Raw genomic sequence first — 21,427 nt, 5'->3', positions numbered from 1 at the left:
AAAGGTGGAAGTAGGCGCCCTGTCGTACACCCACAGCCAACTGATCAAGGATTCCTTCTGAAATGGACAGCAAGGACTCCGGGAAAGGCGCATGTAAATGGGAAGCGACGGATCGGATGCGCTTCGTCGCCGACTACAAATAAGGGTGATCCGCTGCGTGGCATAGTGTGTTGATGGTCAGTGCTGCGAGTTCGACTTCGAACAACAACGTCATTGATCAATTTGAATCGGATCACGTCGTTTGATTAACCATGGCTGGGAATGCGCAACGCGATACACAGCGCGATGACTCGATGGCTTCGGGAGGCGGTTTAGGTCTCTTCTCTCACCTCCCTGAGCAACGCATCCGCGTCGCCAAGGCCTGCGAATCATGTCGTCAGCGTCGCGTCAAATGTTCCGGAGACCGTCCCGCCTGTCAACACTGTCGTACCTACGGATTTGAGGTATGCCGTCCCCTTTCCACCGACGAATCACTCTGATCCATCAATTTTACAGTGCAAGTACGAACTGAGCCGCAAACGCAACCGAGCTCAAGAGTAAGCCGCTCCATTTCATATGTGTAAGCCTGTAGGAAGTGTTCGTTAACGTATCGTCCATAGCGAAATAACCGAACTGCGCCAAATCAACACAACCTACCAGCAACTCCTGCGCAACATCCTCCCTCACCTCCCACAAGGCCCCGCTTCCGCCGTAACCGAGGCACTCCGCCAGACGAACGCTCTTGGTTCCCCGTCTAGATCATCCGGCGATGACCCCTTTGATGCGGATGCGGATGAGGTATCGTCGTTACATTCGCTGGATGCGATCGAGGAGGATTTCAACACCATTGATCTCAACCGTCCCGAGGGGTTCATTGGTCCCGCGACGGATGTAGCCTTCGTCCGTGCCATCATCAGCAAACTCAACGAAAAAGACCACGCCCCCTCCGCACACGCAACCCCCGGCCGTAATCCCGACTCGACCTCCACCTCCATATCCCGCCACCCCGATATCCACACAACCTTCCACCTCGACGACGTCAAACCCGGTCCCGACCCCTCCACCGTCGAGACCTCCATCCTCCCGTCCCGCCACCTCGCAGATATCTTTCTGGAGAGATACTGGGGCTGTTCTCATATCGTCTTTCCATTCCTCGATCGTCGGCAGTTCATGGAGAGGTATGACACATTCTGGGATGAACCACCCCCGATGGTGGGACAAGTGAATACGTTCCGCGCACTAGTCAACATCGTTCTCGCGATCGGTGCATACCAAGTCTGGCGTTCCGAACCACTCGGGGAAGGAATTCCATCTACCTCCGCTGATGCCTCGCCGAAGATCCACGAAGAACTCTATGCCCGTGCACAGATATGCGCCGGCAACTTGGAAGAGGTAGGTCGTTTGATGCACATCCAATACGTCCTCCTCTGCGCTCTCTTCCTCACCAGCATGGACCGCCCCAACCGCGCCTGGAACACCATCGGCCTCGCCGTTCGCCTCGCATACGGTATCGGGCTCAACCTCAAAAACGAGGCGATGGAAGGCGTCACGGAAGTCCAAAAAGAAACACGTAATAGGACGTGGTGGTCGATCTATTGTTTGGAGTTTGAGTTGTCGCATATGTTGTCCAGACCGCCGTGTATCTCAGACTCAGATGTCTTCGCTGCCCTCCCACGCGAAATCGACGACGAATATCTCCACGCTGACGGAAACATCGGTGAACAACCTCCTAGCCAACGTTCCTACGTCTCTTTCCTGTTATCAGAGACAAAATACGTGAGAATCATCACGGACGCAACCCGGAAGCTACACTCTGTGCAGGCCTCACATACCCCCTGGAACATCATCCAACAAAACATCATGGACGCCGAACGCGAGCTAAAACAATGGAATTCCTCCCTCCCCGATATCCTCAAATTCGACGTCCCAGGCTCGTCAACCTCTTACGGCGCCGGCCGCGGTTTGCACTCCGGTCCCCACGGTCCCCACAGCAGCCACACACCCCGCCGCCGTCCTGATATCGAAGACGCGATGTTGAGGTTTTACTCGCCCACGTTTAAACGGCTCAGATTCGCGTTGGAGTTGCAGTATTATAATGCGAGGATATGGATTATGCGTGTATGTCTCTCCAGCTGTTCACCGCGTTCTGGGGAGACGCATGCTCATGATTCAAGGTTCGATGTGGACGCTTACGCTGCGCGGGCTTGTATCGACTCTGCCGTCGCCACGATCTCGGCGATGGAGTCCCATCATGCTGCGGCATTTGCGGAGAGTGGAGCAACGGGTGTTGTACCCGAGCGGGAAGCGGAGGCTGCGGCGAGTTTGGTGATGACGAGCTCGGCGTGGTGGGTGATTTGCTTCTACCTCATGTCCGCCGCAGTCGTCCTCGTCGCCGCTCTTGTCATCGATCCGGACCGTGAACGCAAAGATGAGCTCCATGCTTGTGTCGAGAAGTGTACACGTCTCTATGAGCGTATCGGGAGGACACAGGAGAGTGCGAGGAGGTGTTTGAGGATCGTGCAGGACTTGAGACGGGCAATCGCAGAAGGTGGGTTGAGAGATCGAACGAGGGAGGGGAGGAGCGGGAATGCCTTCATGGACAGGGATAGGGAAATGGCGGATAACGAGGGAAGACCCTTCGCTCAACCTTCGTCGCCGAAAAGGAAGGTGCAGAGAAGTGACTCTGGCAGAGACGAGGGATCCGCCTGGCCCTTCCGCACACCGGACGGCTCAGCCGGGCAGGAACGTCACTCACAAAGCGACCTCAGCCTCTCTCAATCCAATCTGTACACCCCATCTCAAACACGCCCAAGTATGCCTTCGTCAACGACCTCTGCCTCCTCCGCACCCATCGCATCTGCCACCACCCCTGGCTACACCCCCTATCACCGTTCGCAACCCAACACACACCTTCCTCATGTTCCCGCACCAGCACGAATAGACCCTACGCCCGCGTCCTCTATGACAGCCACCACGCCAACTACGACAACGGGCGGGTTCGCTGATGCTCGCGGTCGTCACCTCCCTCCGCCAATCCCGCAAGTACCGCTCGGTAGCCCAGTACGCATCCAACCATCCCTGATCCCGACATTACCGCCGTACTCGAGTATCCACCACCACGGTGGCTCTCCGCCAGGAGGAGGAGGAGGAGGAGGAGAGGGCCCGCCGCGCGCAGTCCCGAACGTTCTCCATGGTGCTTACTCCCCCAGTGCCTTCCCCTTCGATCCAGGTCACAAATACGGCCAGGGTGGTCCACCGTGGCCGTATCAGCAGGTCCCGTATCCTGGATCATATCAAACCCAGGGCCACGGATCAGGACCTCAAGCTATGAATATGGCGATGGGTATGAACATGGGGATGGGGAATCCGGCTTGGACGGGACAAGTCCAGTGGGCGCCGCCTGCGCCGTCGCATCCTCATTCTTCACATCAACGTCGGTATTCACAACCGCAGCCTCATATTCAAGAAAGGCCGGTACGGACGCAGTCACAATCTTCCGCGAACCTGAATGTCAATTTGAACCTCCCTCCGACAACCAGCAGATCAGGCGCCGGACCCGCTGGCCAAGGACCAGAACAACGAATAGATCAAGGCAACGCAGAGGGGATCGGACGGACTATGCAGGGAGTGCAAAGTCCCGGTATGGGTAGTAGGACCAGTGGTAGTGGGACGATGAGTAGTGCGACGATGAGTAGTACGACGATGATGCAGAGTGCTGGGAGTGCTGAGACGATCCGTCCCGGTCCCCGCGCAAGTCATGAGGAGCGGTAGTAGGGGTACGAGTAGGTCATATAGCCTGGGCATGGCTACGAGCATGGGCACGGGTGTTAAAGGTGATGTTAAGGTGACATCGGCACGGCTGGAGCTAATTTGAAGTCGGTCACTGCAGGATCTCGTCGTTCATGGTGGCATTGAACAGTATAGCTGCGGTATAAGTGAGCACAGTCATCATACACGGAAGAGTTGTGGGTTGGAGATTTATCCTATATGACTTTTATTCCGGAATTAACGTCTTTGCGATAACAAATTATTTAACCTCTCGGTCTCCTATACTAGTGAGGTTCATCGGGTTCCTGGCGGTCGTCGGGCGCGAAAGCGTGGGAATGTCTAGATTGAAGTGTTGTACAGCGTTTTCTGTACCACAGCAGCTGATGATGAACAACGGTTCATGGAATGAAACGGCTATGGCAATGGGGGTGAAGTACAGGAAGAGGAGTGAGCTCGAGGTTGAGATATCGTTGGATGTTGATGAGGAGCCGGAGCACGAGAAGCATTTGGATGTGCGGCAAGAACGGAGAATTGTAACTCATATATTTGGCGGAGAAAGCACAGGTTCTTGTGTTATACGTCAGAACCCCACCACAGAACGGATATAGAAACTGCTAATCAATACGCTCACCCTCCTTCAGGGCACTCACGCGAAGCCTATACGCCTTTGTTCTGTAAGCCAGTCATTGCAGTGGTGAACGCACGACAATCACTCAATTCTTGGCCTAAAGAGAAAGGTGAATTACTCCTTGTATTGCGGGGCGAAGCTCAGCAAGTGTTTGCGGAAAGTCGAGTTATCGACGGCGTCCTTGGCAGACGACCCATAGGTGGAAGTCCGGTGGCTATAGCTGCTGATCATGGCAGAGCGGGTAGGCTGGCATACAGCAGTGACAGCCCTCCAAGGACCACCAGTCGATGCCAGTTCCTTGATCATACCCTCCATGAGGATATCTTGAATCTGGAGAATCACCTGTGCGCAACGATTAGATCCACTCGGCACATATCGATGTTTCAGTTGGAGTTCGACTGGCTTACTTCTGGATTAGTCTCCCTCGCGGCTCGAACGTGACTGAAATGAGGTACGTCTTTCAAGACACCCAGTGTATAGCAGCCGCTGGATTCTGCAGAGAGAAATCAGGGAATTCATGCAGCCAATTTACCGAGACGTTGTGGTCAAAGTAGAAGAGGACGGTCAAAAGGAATCCGAACGGGATGGCGAGGAACACATGCCCAGCATCGATCTCCCAAAAATGCACAAGCCAGTCTCTTCCCGACGTGGTGCCGAACGCTTCGTTCGTCGGAAGCCTCTGCAATCCCACCGCGCGCATATGACCGATATGTGGAAAGCCCGTAAAAAAGATGACCGTGAGCGAGATTCCATAGTCGCTGACAAATATACGGAAGAAACGCCAGAAGAGAGGAGAGCGGCCGATGAGGTTGCAGAAGTACCCGAAAACGGTAACGAGGAGAGCGATGACTATGGAGAGGTACGCTGAGGGATCAATAGGACCGGATTCGTATTGGTCGGTGATGACCTGACCAAACCTCAGCTAAGCTCGGAAAGGAGCAGATGGGGTGTTACCTGAACGCCCTTCTGAATGTAAACCAAAGCGACGTAGAAACCGGAGGTATCACAGCTAAACCTCGTAACATACTTCAGGCCATTACACGCATTCGTGACCGCCAATATTCAGTGCATGATCGCGCTCCAAATGCACACGCACGCCATGAATGGAAAGAACGCGATTCCATTCGGCGTGATGATGTTATAAATAGTATAGTTAAACACGGTGATGGGACCGGTAACGCCGACGATAGTGAGAGGCTGGCCGCCCAAAATGGAGAAGACTCCGGCACCGAGGACGGAGGCGAGAAGGACTTCGTTCACGCCATAGGAGCGGTCGGTGCGGACGTACATGTCGAAGGAGAATGCGAGGGCGGGTAGAATGCTACGCTATAAGATTACGGACCGAGGGGCAGGGGAGCGTGTGATGTACGCACTTCGCGAAGAAAATGAAGATCGTGGCCGGGACCACATGATAATCCCATGCATCTGTCCAGTCGCTCCAGTAATACGGCACACGTCTCTTGGTATCCGTGATTATCCCGCGCAACGGATGGATTCCCAATCGGTCCCATATACTTCTTTCTGCCGGAGGTCGGGCAGAAGCTCTGTTCGAACGGCGATTCGGCGGCGGATGTTCTGACGGCTGTAGCAGACTAGGCGTCGTTGACGCGCTCGGCCGAGGTGTAGCAGCCATGGGGGTATTCACCAAGGTTGGTGCCTCCGACGTCATCTTTGCTGGAACGCTATTTCGATGAGGATAACTGCAAATGGGGTCGGAAGGAGGAAGAATATTGTGCGGATGTGTTGGAGTAATGTGGCGCATAAAAAAGCGCGGGGACATTTTAGTTGTTGAATACGCCAAGGCAGTCCCGAATTCGGCGTCTCGCTAGACCCTCCTATGAAAGGAGCAAGCCCAAGACTATTGTGAGGACTAGACTTGACTGCACTTTGAGCTTCCCGCCCTAGCCGAGTGGGCAATGAGCATACTGGGGCATACATGGGCATGCATGGACGGAAAGCCAATACAAGGATAAGAGTCGCACCTATGACGTACTGACTCTGTGGACCTGCTCATATCGCTCTTACTCGTCGTAAACATTCCGGATGACGGTTTGGAGCAGTCCGGAATATAATTATTAACTTGCAATAGGATCGATGGTGAGTCTTCCATAATTGCTACCAAGTCTCGCTGCTCTGTACCCAAGGAAGCATCCGCCAGGAGGGTGTTCGTGGACAGCATACCGTGCATCGGGGATCGAATCTCGTTTCTCATGTTCGCCAAAAACCGGAGAGTTAAGTTTGGACGCTTCCTCATACTGAGGGATAAGCCGGAAGTCCGCCTCACGGCGCCTGGTCAGATCTCGTGTGAGCTGGGTGAAACCCACGAGGGTCCCTCCCTCATAAGGGGAGGAAGAAGACGAAGGAGACCTGAGATGGTGTCTAAGAAATTCGGGGTTCCTGCTAGGCCCACGAGTCTTGAGGTTACGGGCGAAGAGACCTGTAACGAAGACGGCGATGCAGAAGAGGATACGGATGCGGACGTGGAGGACGAGCAACACATGAGAAACCCTGCTCCCCTCATCATGGGAAGACTCACCTCTATCGCAATTGGCATGCCTGTCCGCTTTTCCTCAAGGAAGAGGATGGAGACGGAGATCAGCGTTGTTTCTGAGTCCGAGATGAATGTTGATGATGTTCTTGAGGAGTCTTGTAATGTACAGTTGGAAGAGGAAGAACATCAGGAGGATCAGTCGTAAACGTTCCAACCCTAAACACAATGGAGTCTAACGAAGAGCTGTCCTTGGTAAAGGCTGGTGATAAGACTGAATTGAACTTCGAGGCAAGTGTATACTCGTGACGAGTGACGTTTCAAGGTGTGCTGAACAGTCACAGTTCATTCCTGCAACGCCTACACCCGACCTCAAGTTAACCTTCGATGGCGGTTTCGTGACTGTACACAGTATCCTTCTGACCACGGCCTCCGCGTTCTTCGCTGCCGCTCTGAAACCCGCCTGGAGCGAACCCGGTCGAGGGATACTTTGCGAGGTCGCCGTGGAGGACGAAAGAACCGCAGAGGCATTGACCAAAGTGATCTACATCAACTCGGGCTTTTCAGTAGAGGCAATGATAAAGGCAACACTCGCGTCTGAAGCCGAAAAGTCGTTTTGCAAGGAGTTGGACTGGTTTTGTAAGATGCTGGATCGCTACCTGCTCAAGCCTTGGATTGCTCGCATGTCCTGGCTTCTGAATTGTACGTTTATGTCGTGAGTGTCAACCTGGTATTCATTTGGTTCGTCTTTTTCTGACATGGATGTCATTGAGGCGTCGACTTGGCAAGTAGCGGTTCTTTTACATACGATTGGACGTTACGATCTACCTTGCAGCACCGAGGGGATCGTGCGTCACGCCGCTCTCCATTGGGGTGCTTTGCAATCGCTCGGCAAGCCTTACAAACAGCTCCTGCGTTCAGCATCCGACGTGATCCCAATTATACTGAGTACCATGCATGTGCTCTATTCTGACGGTATCATTCAGATGTTTTTGAAAATCAAAGATCATCTCATAGAAGCCCTATGCGATCAGTGCAGCCCGGGTCCGAAGTTCACGGGATGCTTAACTGTTGCATGTCAGCCGAACAAACGGGCGGTCAACATCGCAGCGGGGTTTCATGAAGCCGATTTCGATGTCTTGAACTCACCACTCCGCTAAAACTTGCTGAAACTTGTACCGCAATACCATGAGTAGTGCTGGAACGGCATTTGGGGATAATCACTCTCCGTAGGCCAGGAATTGGGTGGTTTTCATATTTCTTCGGTCCACCACCACAATGACTGGCTTACGGGCAGATTGACTGAAGTTACCGGTGCAATTAGGGCTAACCCAAATGATATACATAATATGTGCTGATTTTTGCCACTTCACAAGCGAGAAAGCTCATCTCAAGTCAGTCACGAATATGGTAGCTGTATACTCGTCACGGGCTTCGCTCAAGTGCTTACATCCATGGTGACCTGTGCTCCGTAAATAAGATATCAGATGGACCGAACAACGTCTATGACATGAACCTACAGGCGTGATGGAACTCAGTGAAGAGCTTCTATTCAGTCCAGAAAGGCCTCAGGTGGGTGCCAATGGTGAAATAACTGTCGAGGCAAGTTTCAGAGCCATTTCAGCCGTTGTTTGTGCTCAAATTCAAGCAGTTCATTGAGCAAGTCACGCCGGCTCCTGATGCCAAGTTGACTTTCATCTCCGGCTTCGTTAAAGTGCACAGCGCGCTCTTGACCTCCTCATCCGAGTATTTTGCGGCCGCCTTGAAACCCACCTGGACTAAGTCCCAGGAGACAAATCGATCGGAGCCTGAGCTGGCCCTGGAGGGTTTCGAAATCGCCGATCGTCTCGTCAAACTGATTTATCCAAACTCTCGGTGGAGGGTATGATCGGTAAGATGCTGGATTCAAAGTCTGCTGAGTTGAGCTTGTGCGAGGAATTTGGAAAATTTTGTGAGATCCTCGATCGCTATCTCATGAAACACGGGATCGCCCGTGCTAACCATCATCTGGCTACGATGCTGCACATATTTGTTGTGAGTTTTTGACCTTAAACCCTACCTCTTGGAGACCAAGAAGCCTGACATACATCTAATCAAGGCCTCAACCGAGCAAGTTGCCGCTCTCCTTGGTATTATTGCAAGTCAGTGACGTACAGTCTCTCATCGCTCAAGGCTCCGAATTTCCCCTCCGGAAGCCCGCCGCCTTCCACTGGGACTTCTTCCTTCTTGGCGTGACCACCTTCGTCTCTGGTATCCTAGGCCTTCCCGCTCCTAACGGTCTCATCCCACAAGCGCCCTTCCACACCGCAGCACTGTGCGTCACGAAACGGGTCATTGACGAGAAAGCTTCGGCAGAGAATGGAGAAGACAGACAGATCAGTGTGATCGATCATGTTGTAGAGCAGCGGGTGAGTAACCTGGCGCAGGGGCTTTTAACGTTGGGGTGTATGTCCGGACCGTTGCTCGTTGTCCTGGGACTCATCCCGCAAGCCGTGTTGGCGGGGCTGTTTTGGGTCATGGGCATCTACGCACTCGAAGAGAATGGGCTCACCTTGAAACTCGTTTATCTCTTTCGCGAGCGCTCCCTTACGTCCAAGTCGGAGCCGTTGAACCGATGTCGCAAGATCGCGGTTTACGCTTTTGTCGGGTTCATGTTGCTGGGTTTCGCCGGAACCTTTGCTATTACACAGACCATCGCGGCGATCGGCTTCCCATTGATCATCATGATCCTAATCCCGGTTCGCACCTTGGTCTTCCCGCGGTTCTTCACCGCAGAAGAACTTGCCATCCTCGATGCGCCCACCGCGTCTGCATTCACCATGGAGTCCGTCGGCGGCACCCACGGTCAACCGAACCTTACTAGATCTGGGAATCTTCGAACGGTCCGCGAGGTGACTATGGAGGAAGGCAGAGAAGTGGATGAGCCGAGTCATGAGGATGACAACATGCCGGGCTCGGCGATTGCCGAGGGCGATGGCCGCGATGCGTATTTGCTGCGGCGCATAGAGAGAAGGGAGGGGATTACGAGGAGGACGAGTACATTCCGGGACGAAAGACAGAAGAGAGGGTCAGCTGGAGGTCTCGAGTGGAAGGAAAGAGTCGGAAAGGACGGCAGAGACCAGGAGTGAATGTAAAACCGTGGCGTTATGGTCTAAAGATATATTACTCAATATTACATAGCAATCTCACTCCCGGAGGTTGGATATCAATATCAAAGATAGCAAAACATGCTCTGGAGAGACGTCATGACGACAGGCATTTTATTATGAAGTCAAGCTGCGTGACAGTCACGCGTTTTCGAGAACCTTACGATCATCACCACCGACATACCGCCACAGGATGCCCCGCTTCGGAGTCAAACCCATACGCTGCTCAGGATACGATACCCTCTTGGGGAATGATGTCACCAGTCAAGGCCTTGATCAACGGTTGACATTAATATCGGCCGAAGAAGGGGCATGAGTTGCTTCGGCATCGGCCAAGCTCGCACTGACTAAGGTGATGTTCGGCCCGCGTATAATTTCGTCTCAGACGGCCTGCAAGATCCGTACGTTAGCCAAGTCGCATGCATAATTTAGATTCATGACCCAACATGTCTTCAGACCAATAGGTCACGTCCCACATGGACAATTCGCAATTCATCACGAGTCTCCAATTCCCAACATTCTGTCTCCAACAAACTCATCATCATGATTAGGACTGACCGAATAATAGTACGCTAGAGTCCGCAGAACAAACGGCCTTGAGACAGTCGCTGAATCATTGTCAAATACTCAGTAGTTATTGATGTCTGAGCTCTAATCAAGGCATGCCAAATCAGATTCACACACCCATGAGTTCCTTGTGGTGTTATCTGTCACAGCTTATGTTGTACGCCAAGTTTGAGATTACGGCGAAAGATCGATGACCTTCTCACGCTAAGTCACTCGACAGGAAACCAGCGGATGGCTTCAACGTTAGTAGGCAACTCGGTCTTGTCACTGACAGGCGCTGGGGTAGCCTTGGCCTGCTGGCAAACAGTCGAGATGCGCGCCGCAGCATACATACCGGCCACACTCGGCTTCATCGCCAGCCTTTCTCTGGTACATGAGCATGGAAGTGATGAGGAAAAATCATCAGTTTCTATCAATGCCCTTCATTCCCATCACTCTTCGATCGTGGCGGAGGTCGCTTCGACGGTTGCGATTGCGAATATGCCTGCAACGACGGCAGTTGAGGTAGCGGCTCCAGCAAGTGGACATGCGCATACAGACATGAACATAAAATCTCGATCGATTCCAAAGAACGCTGAGCAGTCTGGGGGAAGAAGTACACGACGAATGTCCACGCAAAGTTCAAAGCACCAAAGACGTAGAATGCCTTGCTATTACTACACCAACCGGACTGAGAACAGTAATATCCAGCCCCACAGATGTACCGCTGCGTTCCTCCACAAGTCATGTCAGGAGAGGGAGAGCCGCAAGCAATAGGAGCGAAACAAGTCGTGCCAGACCCGCCATAGGGAAAATTAGTCTAGTCTTGTTTTGTCTCTGGCATTTCATACACTCAGGTTTCTCATCGGCAACCTTGCTTCTTTTATCCCTCTTCGTCTTGGGGTAAATATAGGGTCCTGATCGTGCCACACCCCCGTTTCTTCGTGCCACACCCCCGCGCCCGGATACCGCGCCCGGATACCGCGCCCGGATACCGCGCTGCAGCCGGCCAAATTGGAGAGATCAGAGCAGAACAAGACAAGATAATATTATTTACATTAGCAGTATGTACAAAAAGAAAGCCAGAACACTCCCACGGACTCCTCAGTGCCCATACCCAGCAAAATAATTCCACGGCGCCCCGGGGGGAGGGCCATAAAACTGATATTGCACCGGAGCAGCTTGGAGGGGATCATAGGACGGTACAAACCAAGGTCGAGATGGCCCACCATTCACTGGAGCAATAGGATGCTGAGTCTGGCTTGGTGTTTGGGTTCCACGAAGCTCACATGCCCTCCGATCATGCCCGGGGCGCCTGCATAAACCACAGAGCCTTGCTGGGGCCTGAACGATCTCAAAGGCACTGGGATCTCACTGAGTTGAGCTTTGTGGTATGGCTGGTTGGCAGTTTTGAGAGCCTCTCGGGCGTCCTCTAGCGTTGAAGACTTGAGGATCACGAATTTGTTGGTTGGCTTCAGCAGTTGCAGGTCCCCCAATGTAGTTCCCGTCGAGGACAAAATGCCACTGCTTATGTACATCGTTAATAGAGAGAACACGATCTCCCTCCAATGCCTCGATGCTGGCATGGGCGCAGGGTAGACCAAAAACCCGCTTCATGTAACCCCGACATGTGGGCAACCTGAACTCGGTGGCCAACTCCCGACGTGCAAGGATGTATTGTTGCTCGATCATGCTCAGCGCCAAGGCAGAAACCTTGAACTTGACATCGGCAAAGAAAGGAGCTGTTAAAGAAGTCGCAGCACTTGTCTTCTCCTTAGCAACCTGGCCCAGGATCTCTTGGTATTGTTCCTCCATGGATGAACGAGATCGATTGACGACAGTAAGGAGGTTACCCGTGCTGACCTGAATGTGACCCTTGAGACATTTGTGGGCACCTTCAGCTCGAGATGTCACCGAGGAACCAAGGTGAGTAACAGCATCAACCCAGGCTGAGACGAAGTAAGTTTAGTAGGGGAGGGCAGTATGGATGTAAGCAGTGACCTTTCATACTCATACAGTAAACTCTCCAGGTTCTGCTCAAACAATGCCTCTGTAGACGAGTTCATGAGACGTTGCACTGTCTTGAGGAAATCAACCCAGTCCTCATTGGTTGGAAAGACACCCTTGCGGTTTGTGAGCACATTTTTCTCAATATGCCAGCGACACAACAACTTTGCAGCATTGGGAAACACTTCATCGTTGGCATTCATAAGAGCGAGTTCTCGGTCTGTGACAATGACATGAGGTGAAAAACCACCCATAAGATCCGAGTACATGCGCAGTGCCCAGAGATAGTCCTCCCGAGTTTCCGTGGAGAATAAGCACAAGGCAGAGGTGAAGGGAGTGTTGCACCAAGTCATCCCAACAATGTGGAGGAGTGGCATCTGGAACTTGTTGGTTTTGTAGGTGCAGTCCATGACCAACACAGTTCGAAAGCGCTTGGTGAAACTAACCGATCGAGGATGAGTGAAGATAAGACCAGTGACGTGATTCTCATCGTCCACTCTGTGACGGAATGGCAGACCCTCTTCTTGAAGGTTATCCAACAAGGCAACAATTGGTGTGCGTCCCCCAAGTTTTGCCGTTTTGATGTCTCGCTTGGCATTATATACCTCGCGGCGTAGGAAGTCTGGGTTGCCATCTTTTTCACATTCACACTCAAACGCACAGTCGGACTCCGACTGCGACTGCCACAGGCACGGGAATGAAGTCCGTTTATGCATCTAACGTTGGGGGCCATTTCCCCAGACAAGTAGCCGCAGTTGCCTTCCCCGCCGCACCCGCAGTTTAGCGTCGCGATCGGTCAATCCACCTCGTCCGTCCTCGCATTAGGCTGTGCTATAAAGGTGGACTGGTCCACGTCTTTTGTAGTTGTCCCTCCTCGATTTGAAGCTGCATGCAAACGAAGATGTCAGACTTCGACAAAAACCAAGTCATTCACCTCGAAAGCCTCGATCCCGAGAAAGGCACATACGCCGCCCCACCCGACTCTCCCTCTCTCAAACATGGCCACCTCGACCTTCCCGTTGATCCAGCCCTAGCCGACCCCGCCGCAGACCGGGCTCTCCTCCGCAAAATCGACTGGTGTCTAATCCCCTACCTGTCCTTCCTCTACCTCCTCTCGTTTCTCGATCGCGCGAACATCGGTAACGCGAAAATCGACGGCTTGGACAAAGATCTGCACATGATCGACCAACAATACCTCTGCACCCTCACCGCATTCTTCTTCCCTTACGCCCTCTTCGAAGTACCTTCCAATATCCTCCTGAAGCGCTTGCGACCGAGTATCTGGATTTCCGGGATCATGCTCTGTTGGGGCACGTGCATGACCCTCATGGGTCTCGTCCAAAACTTCTCCGGACTCCGTGCCGCACGGTTCTTCCTCGGCGTGGCAGAAGCGGGCCTCTTTCCCGGCGTGACGTACTATCTCTCCTGCTATTCTTGTACTCAGGCTCAGCTCATCCATTTTCGCTCACTCCATTCGCCTAAGCATCACCATCGCTGACATTCTGCGACAACTACAAATTTAATCTCAATCTCAGCTTTAGCTCATGCACATTTTCTCTCGTTTTGCTGAATCGACTTTGGCCGCGCGCTCCGTGCTACTGTCCAAACGTACCTAATCAAGAGGGCAGCTCCAACAGCGCGTCAAGGAGCAAGAGCATATGCAAGCACCGTACCCGAAAGCAATCAAGGAGCTCAGTGATCAGCCGCGATAACTCATTCATGAGATGGCATTGAAAGTTGTCAACCTTGCCGTGCGTCTTCGAGCCTTTCCGTCATCGCTCCTAGCGCCCGGCAATGTCCACCACGCGAAGACTTCCTGCAACAGTATGGAATGTCCAAACCTGGGCAGTCCTGCGTCGCTGAACCTCTGCCGCTAATTTCGACTAAGGCCACCGGTCCTGATCGGGACCAAGAATTCGAAAGCGACATCGAAAAGGGTAAACCACGTCAAGCCCAACAGCATTCCAGGCGTTACGCGCATGTTGGGACTGGTAGGAGACGCATGGGCAGCTTAGACGATAACCCAGCCTGCCGTTTCACTCGCAAGGCCGATCTTTCTGGCTGCAGGGCGAATTTACTTCAAACACAGCCGAAGGCATATGACAAGGTTGTCGGACCAGGTCGCATGATTTTCGGTCAAGAAGCTGACATTGAGAAAAACGTCCTTAGTAGAGGCTATGCCCAGCGCTGCGGCAAAGTTTATGCGAATTCGTCGTGGATGGGAAGGGGCAGGCCAACTAATGTCTCGCTGATGTCTGCGATCAATTGTTGGGTGCGACGTTCCTTTCCATCGGGATCCAAGGAATCGGCTTCCGCGTCTCCTTCCATGGACTTGATCAGGTAAACCAACAACTGCAGCCACTGATTCCTGTATTTCATCATTGTACCCCGATCGGGTCGCACGGTGAAGGGCTTCAGGTTCGTCTCCTCGGAGTTGGGGCTGTTGAGATGCTCCAGGAAAGATCGCTGCTGCGTGCCCACGACGTCCTCGCACGCGGTGAAGATGTTCTTCACGGCTGGACGGAGCGAGTTGACCAGGGCATCTCGTCTGGTGTGAATATACACCATCTTCCCATACCACAGTCGGAGATCTCCTCCATGTCTGCCAAAGTGTTCCTTCCAACGACGGAAGTTCAACCAGGGAGAAATATCCGAAGGATCGTTGACGTCGCGCAAAAGAATCTGGGTCCTTTTCTTGTGGTTGCTCACGGTGCGCGCTGCGTTTTCGACGACGGTCATGACATCTGAGTGGGAGACTGGTCATGGGGGCCATCGTTTTCGAATCGTAGGATGGCGGATTTGCCGTCGAGGACCGGGGATTTCGTACGAAGTTGGGAACACGAAAGGGGAGGCTTTCTGGGCAACGCTGGCGAACCAGGCAAGGAAGGGTTGGGGAGGACCCAGTGCGAAGCGGGCTATGATAACCTGGGGGGCTATTAAGACGCGGTAGTTGGTTGATGGCAATCGTCGTAATGTCTGAGAAAAATTCCAGCCGTCCGCGCTCTCATACCGTCCACAGTCGCACTTGAACTTCCAATTCTCTGGCGATCCGGTGATGCCAACGCCCTGGGACTGACAGACGGTCTTGACATGATTGCTCCCTTTGCCTAGTGGTGGAGAAGCCGCACTTGCACCGGAACGACGCGGAACCGTCCACGAACAGCTGGGAGGATGCCGAAGAGACGAGGCCGAGATCCAGATGGGCATCTCACTCACTGTGCGTAAACCCAACCCTAAGTAAATCTAAGCCTAAGGCTGTGCGAGCAATCCCAAGCCGAGCGCGGATGGTTGAAACTGTGCGCCGTCTCGGGCAAGAACGAAGTGGTCGTCTGCGTCATCGTAGTTGTAGTAGAGGGCGCGGAGACGTAGGGAGGCTGTAGAGACGCGTCCGTAGACGTAGCCGTAGTAGAATCGCGGTTGGCAGTAGGGTGAAGCGTTGCGGTGCCGTCCATTAGTGGGCTGTCGCTCGACCAATCAGCATTGAGAACCTAGTGGTCGAAAACGACGTTGAGTCCCTAGTACCAAGTGGTAGGCAACGTCAAACTCGACGTCACTAGAATTGAGGCACGCACGCAAGATTGACACTCAACGTCGGTACTAACTGGTTGGTTCCAGGATCCTGTTAGTCCTGTTAGTTAGGACGTTGTCATCCTGTACGGGGTCTGTCGTACGTCGAGTCCGTTGCAGCTGTGTGGAGAAACGCGCGCGATGCCGGAGAATGGATCCCCCCATGAAATCACAGAGTTTTCAGCAAGGAACGAACATGGTTACATGAGACAAGGCTGCCGAGTCTGGAGTCAAAGTGTTCGTATTCAGCAGCTCTATCTACCGGTGTTATCTTCCAGGCCCTTCACAGGATGTCATGTTCAATGCCGGTTACGTGAAAGTGAAGCCGTTACCAGCGGGCCCGAGCCCGTGACATTCCCTACAAGTCCTACGATCTTTCAAATTCAAACGAGCCAAAAGACGGTCCATTTGCAAGACAAACCGTGCAAGCGGAGGCAATTGATTCGGGCCGACTTCTTCGCATGCTTTGGGTGGACCTACGTGCCGCGCCTCCCGCAGGCGAATCGATAAGGCACAATCGGCTCACCCCAGCTGTGACGTCGTATAACGTCGGTCGTTTCCCGTACTCAACCACACCCCTCTCCACTCATCGCTGTCTACGAGCAAATCAAGGTTGTTTCGCAGGCTCGAGGTTCCTTTAGGTGGTCATTTTTATTCAGTCTTTTTCAATGGTTGCTCCTACAGGCACAATCGAGGACCTCCTCGCTCAGCTTTACATCGCCGAGACCTCCGATGACTGTCTCCACGTTGCAGACCAGCTCGCTGAGGGACTTTTGAATGCCACCCCCCCTCACCTGCTGCGACGCTCAGAAATCTCATCTATTCAGGCGTCCTCGCGAACCTCCAACAAAATGCGCAAAACAAAAAGGACGGAATCAAGCGCGAGTCCGCATTGATTGGATACTACCGTCTCTTTGACGCGCTCTCCAAACACCCTGAGATCCCGGCTACCCCATTTTTCCTCCAATACCTCCCTATTCGATACCCACGCGGACAAAGGACAAGTCGTCCGCGACGCAGCCGCATGCGCCCTCGAAGCCTTGTGCTCCAACTTCCGCCCCGAAGAGCTCGGCGTAGCGGTTTGGCCCGCAATCCGAGACTACTTCAACACCGACCCCAAATGGCAATCCAAAATCGCCGCGCTGGGGGTTTTGGCCAAGTTCCCCAAGATCAGCAAGGAGCAGGTTACGGAGCATTTGGTCGAGTTGATCCCCGCTGTGCAATTGTGTATGCACGATACGAAGGCTGAGGCGTCTGAGACTGCGATTACTTGTATGCGGGGGTTGTTGGCTACGGCGGAGAACTTGGATATTAAGCCTCATTTGCCATTGATTGTGGAGTGTATGGCGAATCCTACCCAGGTCCCCGCCTGTATCAAGGCTTTGTCCGCACAGGCTTTCGTTGCGGAGGTCAATGCCCATGTCCTCGCTATCCTCGTTCCCATCTTGGTTCGTGCGCTTAATGAACGGAGTCAGGAGGTTTTGCGTCAGACCGTCATCGTTGCTGACAACTTGTGTCGTTTGGTCAAGGACCCCTTTGACGCGGCTCGCTTCTAGCCGGAGTTGATTCCCCTTGTGCAGGAGCGTGTTGTCAAGGTTGCTTCTATGCCCCAGGTCTGTGCGCTCGCTACTAAGGCTTACAACACCATGGTTGCTGCCGGTGCCGAGGCCAAGGCCGCCGATGTCTCGCATGAGACTACTCCCCAGCATATCCATACCGTCCTCGAGGGCTTCGTCGTTAAGAAGTTGGGATGGAAGCCCCTACTGACAACGTCTCTGGTATCCTCTACCAGACCCTCTGTCTCATCTTGGAGCAGATGGTCAACAATGACCGTTTGTCTACTTTGACTTGGACTGGGGTCTACGTCGTCCCATACATGGCTCCGGTCTTGGGCACGCCCAAAATGTCGATCGAGCTGGGTTGGGATATGGTTAACCACTACCTTGAAGAATACAAAAAGGCTCATCCGAACGAGTTCGACGACGATGAGACTGGTGAGAAGATCGTTGATGTTGGTTTCTCCCTCGCGTATGGTGGGATGATGTTGCTTAACCACACCCATCTTCGTCTCTACCGTGGTAGGAGGTATGGTATCGTTGCGCACAACGGTGCGGGTAAGAGTACGCTCATGCGTGCGATCGCCACGGGCAAGTTGGAGGGGTTCCCGAGTCCTGGGAAAGTTAGGACGTGTTTCGTTGAGCATAATTTGCAGGGGTCTGAGTCTACTTCTCCCATCCTCGACTTCGTCGCCGAGGATAAGGAATTGGTTAAGCTCGGTATAACCAAGGAGCGAACCGCCGCTGCTCTCCTCGAGGCCGGGTTCACGCCTGAGCGCCAAGCTGCGCCTGTTAGCAGTTTGTCTGGTGGATGGAGGATGAAGTTGTCTCTTGCTCGGGCGATGTTGATGAACGTCGATGTGTTGTTGTTGGACGAACCCACTAACCACTTGGACATCACCAACATCGCATGGCTCGAGTCCTACCTTACCTCTCAAGAGCACATGACATCCATGATCGTCTCCCACGACTCCAAGTTCTTGGATAACGTCTGTAAGGACATCGTCCATTACGAGCGCAAGAAGTTGGCTTATTACATGGGTAACCTTTCGACTTTCGTTGATCTCCGTCCCGAGACGAAGAATTGTCATAAGTTGGATGCTAGTAACGTTAAGTTCAAGTTTCCTCCGCCTGGGATTTTGAGTGGGATTAAGTCGAACACGAAGGCGATTATGAGGATGACGCGTTGTCACTTTACCTACCCCGGAGCCGCGAAGAAGTCTTTAGATGATGTCTCTGCTACTATCACTCTCTCTTCCCGTGTCGCTGTCATCGGTGCCAACGGAGCTGGTAAGTCTACGCTTATCAAGGTTTTGACCGGTGACGTTATTCCTCAGGAGGGTACCGTTGACAAGCATCCCAACCTGCGTGTCGGATACGTCGCTCAGCACGCTTTCCACCACGTTGAGCAGCATATGGATCTCACTCCCAACCAGTACATCCAGTGGCGTTACGCTGGAGGTGAGGACCGTGAAGTCTTGGAAAAGGCTTCTCGTATTTTGACCGACGAGGAGAAGGCGCAGTTGGATACCCCGTTCGTTGTCCAGACTCCTAATGGTGAGGACAGGCGTATGGTTGAGATGATCATCGGTCGTCAGAAGTTGAAGAAGACGTTCCAGTATGAGGTTAAGTGGCAGAATATGGGACACAAGTTCAATTTGTTTGTTCCTAGGGAGAAGGGTAGATAGTGCAGAGGTTCAATGATTACCTTGCGTCCAAGGAGGGTCTTGGATACCGTGAGTTGTCGCCTGTGGTTATTAGGAAGCACTTTGAGGAGATTGGGTTGGATGGTGATATCGCCGACCATAACGCTATTCGTGGTCTTTCGGGTGGTCAGAAGGCCAAGGTCGTTATTGCTGCCGCTATGTGGAATAACCCCCACTTGTTGGTTCTCGACGAGCCTACAAACTACTCGGACCGTGACTCCCTTGGTGGTCTCGCCGTCGCTATCCGTGACTGGGCTGGTGGCGTTGTCATCATTTCCCACTCTTCCGAGTTCGTCGGCGCGTTGTGTCTCCAGCTGTGGATTATCAAGAACGGAAAGGTCATTTCCCGTACCAAGGATGGTATCGACGAGTCCAAGTTCTTGGAGAAGACCGATGGAAAGGCTGCGGAATCAAAGACTGGTGCCGTTGGTAAGGCGAAGAAGAGGAAGAAGATGACTAGAAATGAGAAGAAGGCTCAGGAGGAGCGTAGAAGGTTGAGACACTTGGCTTGGTTGTCGTCTGCGCCAGGTACGCCTAAGCCTGAGGACACTGATAATGAGTAGATGGACGGAGACAGTGTGAATGTGTTATATGGAGTTACAGCTTGGTTCTGCTTTTTACAGGTTTGTTTTACCAGGTAAACCAGATGGACCACATGGACACTTCCCGCATTCTCTTCCTTCAGGGATTGATCCATGAGGAACGTACACCGGGCCTGGAGTCCCCAAATGGGGAAGGCTGCGCCAAGAACCTGTGTTGGGAATTGCGCCATACGACCTTGGACTTCGGGTGGACCAGCCGTACGGGTGCGAACTGCCGAACCGAAACCGCGGAAGGGGTGGAAGATCAGGTTATTTAAACTTCGCCCCAACGTACCGCTAGCGCACGGCAGCCTAAAACTGCAGCCCGAAATGTTGAAGCCAACCTCCCTCTGTGCTTGCGGTCATTGTACTTTCAAAAGTTGTGTTAGAGACATGGGCTTTGAGAACACTGGCATGCGGGGGTTGGTGCTTGCCTATCGGTGGTGGAGCTTGAAGGCGGGCCGATCCAGAGGAGTAATATTAGAGGCGGATGAAGGGCGACGTCTGCATAGACAGGTCATATCCTTGCACACACTTCGGATCCCGCTCAAGCCCGAACATGTCATTTCAATATCCACCGCACCAACGATTACCCTAAAGGACCGCCGCACCCGCATCGAACCCGGGCCTGCACTACTCGGTCGCTGACCCCTTTAGTCAACTCACACCGTACGATACGTATCGCACGGACACACATCGACCTCCAAACCCTGTCGCGGAAACCTCCCAAAACACGTCACTCACATCACACTAACCCTTTCCTTCCTCGCCGCAGTTGACTTGGTATTGCAACAACTGATTTACGTCGTCCTCAGGGGTTGCTGACATGAGGAATGTCTGCACGCCCTTTGAGCAGCCCTTCACAACGGCTTCAAATCCTCCTCGTGCCCATACTCCTTCAGCAGATCCGATTCACCAATGACAAGAATACTGCAAAGTCGGTCTCAGACACAAAGACCTAGAAATGTCGCCCAATCGCCAGGGAGCTGAAGAGTCTGCGAATGGAGCCACTGCACATCCGTGGAAACAGTTTCGAAACCCTAAGCATCGCGAGTAGGCGAAGTTAGGAGCGCAGGAAAACATTAGCAGGCAGATGGGCACAAGGTGGCAAAATGTCAGTCAGTCGGGCAGGAGTGTTGCGAATGTGGAGCAGCAAGATGCGGAGGAACTGACCCAAGATGTGATACCTCCTTTCTTCGCCGTCGAAGCCGCTGGACAACAGCAACGTGTGACCATTGCCGAACAGCAGATACGTGATAATGTGAAAAAGAAGGAGAACGACGAGGATGCTAGCTCAAACGGCGTCCCGAATGAAGATCTCTGCATCAGTTGCTCCGAATATCTCGGGTCACCCCGAAACAAGATTCAACGAAGGAAGTCTCATTTCGTCTTTTTTGCGCGGCTTATTTGAGGATGGTGTAACGGCAAGTGTTTCCAACGTGATGATAGTTTCCG

General features: G+C 53.0%; 9 protein-coding genes across 9 annotated transcripts; 6 read left to right on the top strand and 3 right to left on the bottom strand.

The window, feature by feature from the left end:
* Positions 1–251: 251 nt before the first annotated feature.
* SAICODRAFT_25572 (uncharacterized protein) lies at positions 252–3,750 on the top strand (the record flags this gene model as incomplete). Its single annotated transcript, XM_019166869.1, has 3 exons — positions 252–443; positions 496–536; positions 600–3,750. The coding sequence occupies 3 exons, from the start codon at positions 252–254 to the stop codon at positions 3,748–3,750; spliced, it is 3,384 nt and encodes a 1,127-aa protein (XP_019024190.1).
* A 739-nt stretch (positions 3,751–4,489) lies between these two features.
* Positions 4,490–5,665, bottom strand: SAICODRAFT_7666 (uncharacterized protein; the record flags this gene model as incomplete). Its single annotated transcript, XM_019171032.1, has 4 exons — positions 4,490–4,717; positions 4,908–5,282; positions 5,330–5,401; positions 5,468–5,665. The coding sequence occupies 4 exons, from the start codon at positions 5,663–5,665 to the stop codon at positions 4,490–4,492; spliced, it is 873 nt and encodes a 290-aa protein (XP_019024189.1).
* SAICODRAFT_124297 (uncharacterized protein) lies at positions 5,471–6,370 on the bottom strand. Its single transcript, XM_019165383.1, has one exon. The coding sequence runs from the start codon at positions 6,153–6,155 to the stop codon at positions 5,697–5,699; it is 459 nt and encodes a 152-aa protein (XP_019024188.1). The 5' UTR covers positions 6,156–6,370; the 3' UTR covers positions 5,471–5,696.
* Positions 6,309–7,388, top strand: SAICODRAFT_30475 (uncharacterized protein). Its single transcript, XM_019167687.1, has one exon. The coding sequence runs from the start codon at positions 6,586–6,588 to the stop codon at positions 7,069–7,071; it is 486 nt and encodes a 161-aa protein (XP_019024187.1). The 5' UTR covers positions 6,309–6,585; the 3' UTR covers positions 7,072–7,388.
* Positions 7,223–8,236, top strand: SAICODRAFT_30473 (uncharacterized protein). Its single transcript, XM_019167686.1, has 2 exons — positions 7,223–7,565; positions 7,656–8,236. Exons 1-2 carry the CDS (start codon positions 7,439–7,441, stop codon positions 8,021–8,023), a joined length of 495 nt encoding a protein of 164 aa, XP_019024186.1. The 5' UTR covers positions 7,223–7,438; the 3' UTR covers positions 8,024–8,236.
* Positions 8,237–9,256: 1,020 nt separating this feature from the next.
* On the top strand, positions 9,257–9,703 carry SAICODRAFT_44299 (uncharacterized protein; the record flags this gene model as incomplete). Its single annotated transcript, XM_019168771.1, has 1 exon — positions 9,257–9,703. A coding segment is annotated over one exon (447 nt), but the record flags the coding sequence as incomplete, so codon positions are not given.
* A 696-nt stretch (positions 9,704–10,399) lies between these two features.
* On the top strand, positions 10,400–11,532 carry SAICODRAFT_124426 (uncharacterized protein). Its single transcript, XM_019165384.1, has one exon. The coding sequence runs from the start codon at positions 10,808–10,810 to the stop codon at positions 11,330–11,332; it is 525 nt and encodes a 174-aa protein (XP_019024184.1). The 5' UTR covers positions 10,400–10,807; the 3' UTR covers positions 11,333–11,532.
* Positions 11,533–11,614: 82 nt separating this feature from the next.
* On the bottom strand, positions 11,615–12,624 carry SAICODRAFT_30469 (uncharacterized protein). Its single transcript, XM_019167685.1, has one exon. The coding sequence runs from the start codon at positions 12,368–12,370 to the stop codon at positions 11,927–11,929; it is 444 nt and encodes a 147-aa protein (XP_019024183.1). The 5' UTR covers positions 12,371–12,624; the 3' UTR covers positions 11,615–11,926.
* Positions 12,625–12,986: 362 nt separating this feature from the next.
* On the top strand, positions 12,987–20,273 carry SAICODRAFT_19427 (uncharacterized protein). The gene is made up of 5 exons (XM_019166094.1): positions 12,987–13,839; positions 17,129–17,628; positions 17,686–17,862; positions 17,922–19,349; positions 19,406–20,273. The coding sequence occupies exons 1-5, from the start codon at positions 13,452–13,454 to the stop codon at positions 19,952–19,954; spliced, it is 3,042 nt and encodes a 1,013-aa protein (XP_019024182.1). The 5' UTR covers positions 12,987–13,451; the 3' UTR covers positions 19,955–20,273.
* Positions 20,274–21,427: the final 1,154 nt, after the last annotated feature.

Source organism: Saitoella complicata, assembly GCF_001661265.1.
Source record: "Saitoella complicata NRRL Y-17804 unplaced genomic scaffold SAICOscaffold_12, whole genome shotgun sequence".
In the NCBI taxonomy this organism is placed as follows: Eukaryota; Fungi; Ascomycota; class Saitoellomycetes; order Saitoellales; family Saitoellaceae; genus Saitoella; species Saitoella complicata.
Note: the sequence above shows the minus strand (reverse complement) of the source record. Positions and strands in the feature narration are given on the sequence as shown.

Coding starts and splice junctions, on each gene's coding strand:
- SAICODRAFT_124297 (XM_019165383.1), bottom strand. CDS start 6,155: ATGTCCCCGCGCTTTTTTATGCGCCACATTACTCCAACACATCCGCAC.
- SAICODRAFT_30475 (XM_019167687.1), top strand. CDS start 6,586: ATGTTCGCCAAAAACCGGAGAGTTAAGTTTGGACGCTTCCTCATACTG.
- SAICODRAFT_30473 (XM_019167686.1), top strand. CDS start 7,439: ATGATAAAGGCAACACTCGCGTCTGAAGCCGAAAAGTCGTTTTGCAAG. Junction 7,566..7,655: donor CATGTCCTGGCTTCTGAATT/GTACGTTTATGT, acceptor CTTGGCAAGTAG/CGGTTCTTTTACATACGATT.
- SAICODRAFT_124426 (XM_019165384.1), top strand. CDS start 10,808: ATGGCTTCAACGTTAGTAGGCAACTCGGTCTTGTCACTGACAGGCGCT.
- SAICODRAFT_30469 (XM_019167685.1), bottom strand. CDS start 12,370: ATGGAGGAACAATACCAAGAGATCCTGGGCCAGGTTGCTAAGGAGAAG.
- SAICODRAFT_19427 (XM_019166094.1), top strand. CDS start 13,452: ATGCAAACGAAGATGTCAGACTTCGACAAAAACCAAGTCATTCACCTC. Junction 13,840..17,128: donor CCTGAAGCGCTTGCGACCGA/GTATCTGGATTT, acceptor ACGCGGACAAAG/GACAAGTCGTCCGCGACGCA. Junction 17,629..17,685: donor TTTTGCGTCAGACCGTCATC/GTTGCTGACAAC, acceptor GCTCGCTTCTAG/CCGGAGTTGATTCCCCTTGT.